Here is a 14,449-nt window from a genome sequence, read left to right as displayed (position 1 = left end):
TTAAGTGAAGTCATCACTAAACAAATCAGTACTTTTCTGCCTACCTCCAAGCTGCTGGTTGGGCAGAATTGAAACAACAAAACAGAAAAAATCATACATTAATTTGAACAGTATTTTGTATGACAAGACTGCAAAGAAAACAGCAATGAAAATTAAGTTGTACTTACTTTACACCTGCTGATAAGCTTACAACAGGGAAGAAAAACCCTTCTGTACTGAAGTTTTCAAACATTCCTTGTACAGGCTGTCCATTAATGCGGAATGAAATGCTGGGTACACCTAAATCCAAGCAGCAGCTAACCACATCATCAGATGCTAATAAATGCTGATTGACAGATGCTACAGCTCTCGGTACTCGACCTAGGATAAAAGTATTCAGTAATCAGAAGATTTAAGCAGACTCTCACAGGTTTAATTAAATTATTTCTTAAAAAACACCATCAAGGTTTTTGTTTGTAGTCATGATGACATGATCTTGAGTATCTCAGTATATTTTTAGCCAAGTAATAACTCTTCAGAATTCCTCTCAGAGTGATTCCCTTGAAAACATTGTATTTTAACTATAAAGCAGGTCTAATTAAGCTATTAAGCACGATTCCAAATTATCGTGTTTGGAAGTCGTTAAGAACAACACAAGTCAACTGTTCAGGACAGTTTAAGTACTCCGAATTTTCCCTTCCTGCGGGAGATTAGATTTAAGAGACTTTCCAGTACTGTGTTCCTGAGGTTCAATTAGTGTTTAATTTTGTATTTATGATTTATTCAGCCATTTCTAATGGCGTATGTTACAGATGTCTCCCAACCTACTCCCAAAAATCATTATTTCTGTCATTTGAGAATTGTTCAGTAGTGATAAAATATATATATATATATATGTGTGCACATACGCAGATATTTTATATACAAAAACCTATGCTAGAACAATGCTAATATAATTGAAAAATCAAATCCACCCAAATTAGGCAATGTTAAAATTAAGGCCATAAAATCAACTTCAGCATATTTATGTACACTGTATTGACAACACACCTTTTAATTGCATAGCCCCACACTATTCTTTTCTAAGCAGTTAAAGAGTACTCAGCTGTATGCAGCATTTCAATGCACTAAGAAATATGGGCAAATGAATGATTTTTACATACATGTCTTGAATAGTGTACAGTAAATAAAGCACAAGCCATAAATATAACAAGCTAAAAAATAACCATCATTTACTGTGTACACAAGAGAGATCTGGAAGGAAAAATGCTACTTGCTAATTAAAGACTGTACACACAAGGACTGAAATAATGTCTCTTTTTTTCCCAAAAATTTCTGAATGCTCATGGATGGCCACACAGTAAAGAAACAAAACCATTAAATTAAGACATATCTATTGAGTGTGCTGATACTGAAGTTTTTTCTAAGCCTTTTGAACAAATTTTTAAATATTTTTACAGGAAACAGAAAGATTAATTTCTGGTGGAACAAATTGTTACAAAATAGCCTGTATAACAAATTGTTACATTCCTAACTCAATGTTTGAACATTTCAGAGAAAAGGTGGCCAGAACTGTCTAACTTTGGAAAAAATGTCCACATTTCATTCCAGAAAATGAACTGTTTTCACCTGAATTCTGGTTTGAGGCAGAGATCCAGCCAATAAAATTTGTTCTCAAACAATTTATGAATCACAAAGGTATAAGCCAGAGAAAATACAGGTTTAGACCATATTAATACAATGCAAAGGTGCTCTTCTAGTTTCATCTATATTAATAAATATAAATAAATATAAATAAAACCTTCTATATGGATGAAGACCTTTACCAATTAAGATAGATTGTTAAACATTTCAGGTACAAAACCTAATTGCCAGAACTCTGTTTTAAATATCTATGTAAGTAGAATACATCTGTCAAATCTTAAAATTTTAGCAAGTGTTTACTTCCAACTGCTTTTCTTTCTCCTTTCATGACTTATTGATAGTTCTATTAATGATGTTACAAAAATTACAGATGATGTAAGGGTATACAATTAATTACCTGAGTATTTTCTTATTTTATAGCCTTATGCATTATTTCTTCTGAAATGTTCCTTATTTAGAGCGCATTCAGGAACTTTAAGAAAGCAAAACCAATCATCAGCATTACCTGTGTGGCCATTTGACTCATATTAGTCAGTAGCATTCTGCTGCTTGTTTCTATAGGAACATACATGGACACAGTCAAAACCTGTCTGTTTATAAAAATGTTCTAGTTCCCTTTCCCTGGATACAGCACTGGGGGAGGGATAACCACACAAAAAGCAACAGCTTTGCTCATAGTTCCAAAGCCACTTTCCAGCTAACTATAGACCCCAGAGGGTTCTCACTAATCCCTCTCCAAAGCATCCTAATCAGATTCTTGTCTTCTTTTTCCTCAGTGGTTATTCTCTATAACATACTCATTATTACAAAAACTATTTAAACTCGGACACTTCAGATGAGCCCTCCTGTAAACTCCTTTTACTCTTCTAGAGCTCTAACTCAAATCTACCTGACTGCATGGGCAGTCACTTCCACTTTTTTGTTAATGCAGCCCACTAACATCTTCAATTCACTTGAAAAAGAATGGCTATTAAGACCACAAATTTACCATCACTGATCCTTAAGTGACCACAAAATATGCATTAGCTGGCATCCATTAACTCCCTTCTTTATAAACTACAAGTGTAACCACTTCACTGCACTACTAATTTCCTAGATAACTACACATATTAAGAAGCACTCCTAGAAAAGCTCTATTTTTTTTTTCTGCTAAGTCAATTTAGGTAATAATATGAAAAATAGTTTTTCGAACAGCAGAGCAACTACCAGATTTTCAGTTTGACATTACACCACAGAAATTTCCATTCTAAAAACAACTGAGGTTGGTAATAGTGTAGAAATTCTTATTTCTAATTGCCAAACTTATATTTTATTAAACTACTTATCAAAATTTATATTCAATTTATTTCAATTTAATTTATTATCAATAGCTATGAGAATAACGATGTCGTTTTACTTCAGCTGTAGATACAAAGTGAAAGACTAATGCAAACGTAGATCCATATGTAATTAATTTGTCTGAGATCAATATATGCATTGATTTTGAACAGATAGACAAGTCAATATTGATCTAGACCTGGAAAATGCCATTTTTTGATCAAAATCATGAAAACAGAAGCTATCTGCTAAAAAGCCTAATTGGTACAATTGAATATGGACTAAAATCTCACACAAGAAGCGTGATGTGAAATTCTAAATAATTTCATGGTATCCTGGTGTTCTGAAACTCACTCTAAAACAGCATGCTATATACACACAGGTACCGAAGGCAAAGCTAGGTAACTATAAATATAAGTGGAAGTGAGCAAAGAACTTACCAGACCACAGATGAAGGCCATCAAAACCGTAAGAGTACAGGTCATCACCAACACCATTGCCTCCCCATCCTTCTCCACCTCCTGGATAGGGGGCATAACCTGAAGTGGAGGCCCATCCAACTCGTAAATGGGTGGGTTCTGCCGTCAAGAATGGATCAACGTGATCAATTATTAACTCAAAGTACCACTTCTTGTATTGCGCAGAGCCCTCAGCAACACCCAAAAATATGTTTGGCCTTATGCTAAAAAAGAAAATGTAAGCCAGTTAGTGTAAACATAGAATGTAACATATGAATTAGATTGCTGTATAAAAGTCAAATTCACTTTGCAAATACAGTAAGAGTGTAGATGTCAGCATTTTGTTTATAATATTTAAAATAGTGACCAATTTTATGACTTTATAAAGCTGCTGTAGAATCACCTTCTAACCTACAGGTTCCATGCTTTGAAAAACTTATAGTCAAAAGAGGAATAACAAGATCATTTCCTAAAATCAAAACAACAGGAGTGAGCTTGCTAGGAATTCAAATCCCTCTTAAAACACATAAGTACTTCACAGTATATTTGCATACTCCATAATAATTATTAGGTAAAGCCATGCTCTGTTTTGAGTAAGAAACAAGCAACTTTCATCTTTACATTTCAGAACAGACCATCCTATTAATCAGCAGTTTCTATTTGAGCACAGTTTCCATTACAATTGCCATATTTTAAGTAAAACGGGTTTTTCAGAAGTTAACACATAAGCACTTCCTAAAGTGTGTGTCTCAATATTGAAAACTGTGGAATGTCTTAGGTTACAGTATTTTCTTCAATTAACGATTGAAGACATGGAAGTTCCATTTTTTCTAATATAACAATGAAACGTCACTATACCTTGTCACATCATTAATCAAACGTGTTTGCAAGAGTAAGTCTCTTCTAGGCAGCAGATTGTCACAGATCAAATTTTGATTGGCACGAACTGCAACTCCATTACAGACACAGAGAGAGCAAAGCACATCAAGAACCTTAAAAAAAAAAAAAAAGATCAGAAGAAAGTTGGTGAAGGTAGCTGAATATCCTACTATTCAGCTGTTGGCTTAATTTATATTCAGAAGAGACCTAAAGGAAGGAATATAATACACGTTATCGCTATTATTTTCCAAATACCTTTCACACATATGGAACAAGTGTAGTCCGTGTACTACTGATTGAGGATATCAAACATTCATGGAACGCAAATTCAGAACATAGCGTTTGCAAAATGTCTCAAAAAAATCTTCATTTGAAATTCCTTATTCTCATTTCAGTTAGAAAAAAAAGCAAAGCTAGAACAGCTGTATTTCAACTCTTTATAAATTTTGTAATTAAATCTCATTAAACATTCAAAATATAGAATTAAATTCTTTGAGAAATTTACTGCAGCCCATAAAACATTCTGAGCAAACTTAATGGACAATTCTCAGCTGCAGTTCTCAGACTGTATATGAATCTGTTCTGAAAGCATGTTTTCAATATAACAAGTAAATCGTTCATTTTTAAAATTAGAACAGAGAACACAGTAACAGAGTGTTGTTTAATGTACACTTTTGCTAAAAACCAGAGAATCTTAAAGATGTGTTTGAGCTCTGACAAGCAATCACTGAGCAATAAGCCCAAATGGTCTAAGCCCTTACAGACCATCTCCAAGACAAAGAACCATCTTCACACTGTTGATTACCATTTTGCAAACCGTTGTACAACACAAGAAGCAGCAGAATAAAACGTGCACTTTAGCTACTCCTGCTTCCTGCCCAGTGAAGTAGCACAAAAGCATCCAGAGCAGGAGATTAAAGCTGCTATATTGTGAACTTTGCTATGTTCCAGCCCATGCATTTTCCTAACATGTCTGTTATTGGGCAGAAATCTCTAGCAGAAAGACAGAGATAATAACTTAAATAACCACAGAAACTCTGACCAGTACTCAGGTGTGTCTTAAAAAACATTAGTGATTATTAATAACTCAGAATCTATATATCAACCATTTAAATAATCTCCATGCACTCACTGATCATATTTCTGACACAAGGCATTTAATTTAAAAAAGTCCTTCAAATCAATGATTTCCAAGTCAATTTTGGTTAATAATATTACTGTTTCTTATTTCCTAAATCACAACAGGATTTCTAACCTAGCAGAAGAACAAGATATAATGTTTCCAGAGTAACAAATAAATTCATTACTTCACATTACTTCATTACTTACCAATGCTTAGTCAAAGTCATTACGAAAGGAAATGCACAAATACGTTACCCAGTCTAATTCTTCTCCTGTATACATTTTCTGCTTTAAATTCTCACTATGAGGTCTACATTAAGATGCTTCATCTGAGAGGTTCTCTTTGCAGGTGACTGGCATAGCACAATAATCTTGCTAACACCTAAAAACAGTAAGCTAAACTTACCACGGTAATTTCAAATTTTTCCTTATGCCTACTCCTATGGGTTCATACTCCTTAACCATGCTTAAAAATACTTCTCTCCTTTTTCGTATCCATAGTTGGTTAGGTTCTCCACATCCTCCTGTAAATCAGTAATTTCATCTCACTAGAACTTTATTTATTCTTCCTCCAAGTTAACAGTCTTTCGAATAAAATGTTGAGGAAGGAAACTCACATCAGAAAATCACACATAAAACTATATCCTCCTCTGAGTTGTGATGTCATCCTGATTGCAGCCAGAAACTGTGTTCACTTTCTTCTGTCATAATAAATTGCACATTGATGTCTAAATTAATTTCCACCATTATTTCTTCTGGTATAAGTCGGGGGTTTTTTCTGTCTTCTGAACACCTGTGTTTTCAGATATTTGGATTATTTTTCCGATTTCTCATTTTATTTTGCTCTTTTCTGCTACTAATATTATTACTCAAGTTAGGAATGACTTTGCAGGATTTAGTTCTGTCTTTCTGCAGGTAGAACAATGGTAGTTCACTGCTTCTGCAGAGCCCTGCATCACAAAAGCAAGCTACTCTACCCACGTGCTTACAGCCGCCAGAATGCTTCACTTTCTCAGGAAATCCAAAGTTCTGACTGATTATCAATACTTCTTAACTATTTGCTTATCCTACATATTTTCTGTATTTGAAACTGAAAAGCAATTATTTATTACACATTTTTTTAACTCAACAAAACAATTTGCAGATGTACTTCAAGGTTATTTTATTTCTTTACAGGTACTAGAATCATGTATTTCCATGTAGACATCTGTTATTTTTCCACAAATTATTGTAAGATTATCAATACATCCTTAGTTTTTCCAAACATACCTTGTAATTGCGCCCATGTTTATCCAGCAATGAAATAATGGATTTGATGTGCTCCTCAGCTATTATATTTAAAGCTTCTGGGCTTTCAATCAAGATGCAATGCAACACTTCCAAAATACCTGTACAAAGGCCACAGAAATAATGTTGTCATTAAGTCAGTCATCTGCCCAACTGAACACAATCTAAAAGCCCAGTAAATATCACAGTATCTAAGAGATGCTATCTTTTCTCTAGCCTAAGAAGAGAATGAAAAGACTTTTAACGGGTATTGATATGACTATGATGTGAATCGCATTAGACATAAGTTATGAAACTGTTAATTTCTGATTTCTTTTGAAAATAGCTACGATTTTAAAACCACTTGAGAAAAATGCAGATTTAGCTCCTCCTTTTCAATGAGAGAGATAAGAGGTTTTAGTAGGGAGCACTGTACAGTATTTTGGTATTTTGTTGAACATTCCATAGAGGAAAAAAAACACCTTCTCTCTCTGATATTTGTACTTGTGCACACAAAGAACTCTGATGTTATTTGATAGCAACGGGACAGTAGTCTTGATACTGTCTGACCCAATGCATTAATTCACCAAAGTTACATTCAACACTGACTGGATGTGGTACTGCACATACCAAATGTATGAACCAAAAAATGCCACAGAAATGTCTTTAAATGTAATACTTTCTCAATTAAAGACACTGTACTTGCTTGCTAACGCATGCTGTTTGGAAGGAAAACTGCTCTGACATTTATAATGCAAGACAGCTGTGTATGGTGCATTGATAGTTGATTTACATTAATAAAAATAAGTCTCACCTGAAGACGATTCTAATCTGTCCAATTTACTTATTAGCCAATCAAGGTTACTCGAAAACTGAGTACAATTGTTTCTGTTGCCACGAATGAGAGCAGCTGGAAAAAAACCCACAAGGTATAATTTTAAACATATTTCCTTTTTAAATCACCAATGTTATGTTTTAACACAATTTTTGTAACAACTTTGCAAAATGATAAACAGATAGACAAATCCTAAATATGTTAGAATAATAAAGATTTAAGATTTTCATTAATTTGAATATCATCAACTGACATAACTTTTAAATAGCATGTAGTTTTTGAAATTGACAGGGGTCTACTGGAAAAGCAAGAATTTCAGCAAAAAATGTTTTATTTGTGTTTTATTTTATTGTTAAATTTAAATAGTAATTATCCACCACCCTTGTTTGATGCGTATGTCAAGCACTGTCATGATCGAGAAGTTGAAACACTTCTTTTTCTATTTCTTCCTACCAGTGAATGGGAAGATCATACGCAGAAGTTCAAACTCAAGTGCAGGTTGGGTGTACTGCTCTTTAACTTTACTTTCTGATTAAAACATGTTATAGAACAGATAGCTTTTAGTCCTAATCAGTGCAGAGCACAATGTTATTTGGCTGCACTTTGAAAGTTCATCAGCATTCAAGTAATACTGATTTTGTTTCTTCCAGAAGTTATTAGTGCTCTTAGGTTTAAAAAAAAAAAAAAAAAAAAAAAAAAATATACAGTTGTCACGCATTTTTATTTTGAAGCATTAACTTAATATTTATTACATCAGAACAAGTATGTTCAAGATGTACCTGCAAGACAAAAATCTGAAAAGGTCTACATAGCACTAAAGCGTTTACTTTCACCCTCACAGGACTCTAGTAAGATGCAGGCAATGGTATCTCATTACTTTCTAAAGTAATTACAAGACTTCACCAGAAGCATCTGCATGTCTGTGCTATGTGAACCTCATGCCTCAAAGCACTCCCCCTGGTTTGTTTAGGTTTTGTCCCGACTTTCAACTTCCGTATTTTATTGTGGTTTGGAGCTAACTTTTTTGTTATGAAATTACAAAGTATTTAAACTCCATCAAAAGACATGAGTCTTCTATATGAGGAATTACGCAACTCAGGTATCAAATTAGTGATTTAAAGAAATAAACATATACATACTTCTACTCTATAATTTTGGCCCTATTACAACACAGAAGCAGTACACTCTAGAAAGCATGGCATGATAAATATCAGTATTTATCAGCATACCAGTATCACTGATAAATGTCCGTTAAGTATAGGTAAGAAATTCTGTAATTTACATGATAGAATAAATAACACACTAAGTATTCTTTGGTGGTGAAGCAGCAAGCAGAATATAAAAATACATATCCTGTTTTTTCACATTAGTAGATTATTGAAGAACTTACCTAACAATTTGTAAAGGAGATTCAAAATTTCTTTCCATGCTGTACCATGTTCTTCTCTTGCAATTCCTGCAAAATGAGCTGCGCTGTTGTAGTCATTTAAGCGATCGATGCAATTCAAAACTAGTGCCAGCATTCCCTAAATGCATATGACAGAGAGGAAAAAAAACTCTAGATGAAAAAGCATTTGTTGTTGTCATTTGAAAAGATTTTTTCCTATACACATTTAAAAGTTGCATCATCCTAGATTAAAAAAAAAATAAAAATTGTGCTTACAAGATTTGAAAATGTATTTTTCCGCTTTAGAGAATGATTCTATACTCTTCCTTAATCAGCTAAGTATTATAAAAAGTAAGGAATAAACAATCTGACAATAATGGTTTTTATAATTTTTGTGAACAGACTAGTTTTTACATAAAATCTTCCTTACACAGGAAAAACCCCACACTTTAAATTTATGTACAAAGGAATTTTTATTGATTAAAAAAGGTGGAAATTTTACTACCTAACAAAATATTGATAAAACAAACAAGTTCATATCCTAGAATAGATTTTTAACTTCAGTTCAATTGGAGACTAAAATGGTATTGAAAACCAGCAAGCAAACCAAACATGTCTAAAACCACTGTAAAATATACTTCCTATTTATACAGAAATGTAATTATTCCAGTTTCAGAGAGGAGCAATTCTACAATTATGTAACACATATCCTTGTCTAAAACTAGTATTCTTCCAGTTTCTAGAGATACAAAGTTCTTGTTTCACACCCTGGTGGACAGAAAAGACATCAGAAATACCACTTATCATTGATGCAAGCTTTATTATTAGTTTGGGGTATGTAGAATGTGGAACTTCATAGGGAGAAAAAGAAATCTCTTGTCACAACCCTGTCTTTTAAAAATGACATCTGTGTAAAGATATTCAGAAGTATTGAGACTGAATTTTATGAGAGTGTGTTTGTAGCCTGTGACAAGTGTGGAAGTGAAAAATATGTAAGAGCAAGTTATCATATGGCATTACAATATGTATATATGTCAGCTATGGAACTTTATATTATAAATCATATGCATGCATCTAGATGATAATGCTTAGGCTCTTCTCAATGTTTGTGACACAATAAACTTAAAATTAAAATAATGTAACAATTTCTTGGTACCTCTTCTTTGAATAGATTTTGTCTGTTTTTGAGTGATCGAAGCTTGCTTTGCTTATCCTCATGTTCCAGGTCTTCTTCGGGAAGCTGGAAGTAAGTTATCAGGTCTTGCAGAGTCTGAGCCATCTCCTCAAGAGGCAGGGCAGTGGGGGATAGTGTTCTGTTGTTTCCACTACAGAAAACAATGAGAAAGACAGGCAGCATTATTCTTTTTTTTTCCCACTGTAATTTCCAGTATTACGTAGCAGCCTATTTTCTCTTGGTATCTAAATCAAGTTTTGTTATACATATGATATATGTGTATGAGCAACAGCTGATCTGAATTGCAAATCATTCAAACATCTATTGTTTGGGTGGGTGTCCAGCACTCAGAGCTTCCTGAAATGGAATCATGTTTCCCTTTCTGCACTGATGTAAAGGGAATGATTAAAAATACTAAAAAAAAGTGAGCAGAAGAAACAAAGTAAGTCAGCAAAATGATGAAACAGATGAAAGATGCACTGAAGTCCTTTCTTACAGTAACAGATTTTGTTTATATACTTCAAATCCTATTTATGATATAGGTGTAATGTGCAGATGGACTAAAATAGTAGCAGTTGTTGAAGATGTACATCCCCAGTCTTCTAGAAAAATAACAGGTAATTCTAACCATTAATTAGGTCTTCTGTATCAACTCTATATCAGAAATAATGAAGGGTGGGATTTAAAATCATAAAGCATTCCAAGGAATCCCAGTTGTCAGTAAAATAATGTCTCTTTCCTGTTCAAGCATTTGATCAGTCTTGGGTGACAATCCAATTTTTCAGTGTCTGATTCACTATTATAAATAGTGTAATCCAGGGAGAGCTGATTGTTGGCAGAGCTGGCTGTTTTGATATTCTCAGCGCAAGAAATACAAAGGAGTAGTGTAGTCCCTTGTGATACTGGAGAAGTAATGTTTTAAATGCAGTCTCACATGGTGGGTTCTGTGAGAGAAAATTCTTAACTATAAACTAATTTTTCTTTATTTTTTTCATCTATTAGGCAGTGACATAAGGATGACCACTTGATCATCATAATTAAAACCCTGCCAAGCACTATGAAAAAATAGTTTCTTCAGTACTACATACATTCTTATTGTGTATCCTTATCCATTGTGTATCTCAGCAATTTTAAATGAATATGCGTTGACACAGAATTGTATTTTACCCTAAAATTCTTCAGACAAAAACATATTGTATGGAACAGCTATAGTGAAGGAAACATTGAGCTTTCACTGAAGATCTCTGTCTTGCTGCTTGTTAAAGAGTTATTATCATGTAAGTTTAGTAATGCAAGATAAATGTCATGAACCATTTACTCTAAAGAAGTAAAAGAAGGGGAACAAAAGTAACAAAAGAAATAGCATAATAAAGTTATGCTTCAAAATGCCCCATATTTTCAAACTAACATAGCTAAGTATTATTCAAAAAGTCAAATACAACCACATATGTAAGAGTTTTCATGATACTTCCCTTCACTATTTGAATACTAAAGCCCGCATCAGAACAATCAGTTTACAACTGTTTCCATGTCTCAAGCTTATGGTAATGAAGGTCTGTCAAAATTAAACTAAACTGATGAATGACAGAAATCATTCTGAATAGTTCTGTACGAAGCCAGATCAGACAAAGCAGTAGAACAAACCCTTTTAAGCACAATATATACTTCAAGAGGACTGGAAAAATTTAAGCTGAAGTGAGTGCATTAATATGGTGAAAGCCAGCCAAATTTTGAATCAGAAAATCTATTTCATAAATAATACTGTTTAAATACAGTCTTGAATCCAGAAAACCAAACTGGGGATGAAATGTGATAAAGAGTATCTTTTCATGCTCTTTTTTTTCAATGGTTTAAGATTCAACATCTCCTGAAGATGCAAAGGACCTTCAGTCAGTAACATACAAATTTAGATAAGCTGTTTTAAATAATATTCATGTCAACACACTGGGTTTGCTACTGTCCAAGATTGTATTTTTCCATGAAAATTATGTTGCCACATGTGTGGCAAGGATATTAAGCAACTACTTAATAAGTACAGCTCTTTATATAATCTTCTCAGTAAACCAAGATTTGACAGAGCAAGTCTGGTGTCATATCAAATTGTTTAAATTACTTGACTTCCTAATATTCTTTGTAGTACTGACTCCATGCTTAGGGTACTCATATATTGCACGTTTCACAACGCCCAAGTATCCAAGGGCTTTGGTGTTTCGATCTGTGAAAACAGCCATCACTGTCTCCATATCAGGTTTTGAATTCTATTATACAGTTAGGTGAACAGCTCGATCTCAGACAATTCTTACTGAGGTGTAATTACTAACTGCATTACCCTCTAGAGCTCAGCAAAGATTTGAAAGATAAATAATATTCAGAAGGTAATTCTACTGACCGTTCTAAAGTCTTTCAATCACAACTTGAATTAATCCTTAAAATCAGATATAGTCACTGCCTCTGCTGAGATGCTTACTGACTTTGAATACCCATAAATCCATTCCACTGAAAATAAATGTGTTGGTTTAAACAGAAGATTTAGGAAGGTTCACATAATAAGTTTGCTGAGAGAGAGTGGTTAAGAAGATATTCTTTTTACCCCCTCAGCAGCCCCTTAGCCTTCTGTCCTAATTGTTGTCACTGCGCATAACCTGTAACACTGCATAGAGTTCACCAGAGAGAACTGCCTCTCCTCCGATCTTTAGGTCTTCCAGATATTATCAGCAGGGTGACAGAAAAGTAGGAGGATCAACAGGATAGGTGATTAAAAAGGTATAGGTAAAATGTTTCAGTACAGATTTTGCAGACAATAAATTGGTATTCTCCTTCCAGACATGTACTATTTTGTATTTCCTTCTATTGCTTATTTGCATGGACTTGGGGCTGCTAATGGTTTCCCATCATATTTTAGATCCAAACAGTATTAGGCATCAATATTCATTTCAGTTAGTTTGACAAATTTGAATAGAGGTAGCTATATTACTTGGTCTACCTAGAAAAATAAGAACCCTTTTATGAATATTGTGAAATGCTAGCTACTGTATACTCACTAATGGAGTTACACTTAAGATCATTTAGCATGTTTTCTTCAACTTGGATTATGATCCAGTTTGCTTCTGACTTCAAGGTATTGGATTTCATGTAAATAGTTTTAAATGAGATGGTTTATCTATTTAATGGCATTATTCAACAAAATCACAAACTTAAATTGGTAAAAATATATTGCTAATAGCTTCTAAATACAAATACTTGAAAGCAGGAAATAAGGATTCTGTTAGAGAAATTCTTATATTTCAGATTACATTAAAAAACAAACAAACAAAGAATGATTGTATAAAAGACGGTAACAACTACCTTATAAACTGGCTGAACAAGCTGGTAGTATTGCGAATGATTCGAGCAGCCTGGGATTCCTCGTGCTGACATCTTTGTAAGGTTAGACCATCATCCATATGGCCTTCTTGGTGTAATATAACCTATTGAAAGTCAGTAATTATCACAACAATTACTTAAAAAACCTCTATGCTTTTAAATATTTTGTAACTTATTTCAACATTGCACTGAAAACAGTAATTGCATATATACTGAGCTACTACTTAATCACTTTATCTGAACAGTTAATAATTATTTATTAATTTACCAGTCTCAAAAGTTATTCAGAGAATACATTTTCATGTACTCTTGTAATTCATTAAACATATATGATTATCAAATATTCTCCAACTGAAACAAAAATTGTCATTCTTTCTATATTCTGGCTGTGAGGGAAAGTATCTTCACTATCTTAGGCATCATTTACTAAAGGCTTTAAACATGAAAAGACTACTGACAAGAAAATCAAGCTGGAGTGACAAACCATGAAAATTACAATGCAACTAAAGGAGCAACAACGTTTATGACTAACTTCTGACTCATTTAACTATTCTCTATACATTATGCTGGATTTTTATCAGAACCAGATGTGAACATCATATGAACTTCAAGCAATAACAGAGATAGCTTGGTGGGTTTTTAATTTTTCCCTGGATTTTTATCAGAACCAGATGTGATCATCATATGAACTTCAAGGAACAACAGAGATAGCTTGGTGGGTTTTTGATTTTTCCCTTTAAGTAAATACCCAATTCTACAAAAGGCAGCATAATTTTTAGGTATCACAAACCCAAATATTTATCATTTTGAATCATTAAAATCCTACAGTACTTTTGTAAGAATTAAATGTGAGTTATCCTGCTCCTTTGTCCGAGATGTAACCTATTGAATTTTCCACTGAAAAATGTATATTTTAGCTCTGAGATAGTAGTTGTCCACCTTCCTAGTTAGCTGAGTAATTCCAAAGGCACTGAATAGTTAACTAAGAAACTAATGTTATACAAGTGGTTACTGCCACAAATGGG

At 33.4% G+C, this 14,449-nt stretch overlaps 1 protein-coding gene across 1 annotated transcript in view; it reads right to left on the bottom strand.

Moving 5' to 3' along the window:
• RYR3 (ryanodine receptor 3) overlaps positions 1 to 14,449 on the bottom strand; it is a 242,309-nt gene that overhangs the window by 140,684 nt on the left and 87,176 nt on the right. The window contains exons 13-20 of the mRNA XM_026848909.1: positions 13,407 to 13,528; positions 10,044 to 10,212; positions 8,891 to 9,026; positions 7,480 to 7,575; positions 6,669 to 6,787; positions 4,257 to 4,390; positions 3,381 to 3,622; positions 168 to 360 (exon numbers count right to left, since the gene is read on the bottom strand). Coding sequence (XP_026704710.1) covers positions 168 to 360; positions 3,381 to 3,622; positions 4,257 to 4,390; positions 6,669 to 6,787; positions 7,480 to 7,575; positions 8,891 to 9,026; positions 10,044 to 10,212; positions 13,407 to 13,528 — 1,211 coding nt within the window. The remainder of the gene's footprint in view (positions 1 to 167; positions 361 to 3,380; positions 3,623 to 4,256; positions 4,391 to 6,668; positions 6,788 to 7,479; positions 7,576 to 8,890; positions 9,027 to 10,043; positions 10,213 to 13,406; positions 13,529 to 14,449) is intronic.

Source organism: Athene cunicularia, assembly GCF_003259725.1.
Source record: "Athene cunicularia isolate RWA chromosome 5 unlocalized genomic scaffold, athCun1 chr5_part1, whole genome shotgun sequence".
Lineage (NCBI taxonomy): Eukaryota > Metazoa > Chordata > Aves > Strigiformes > Strigidae > Athene > Athene cunicularia.
Note: the sequence above shows the minus strand (reverse complement) of the source record. Positions and strands in the feature narration are given on the sequence as shown.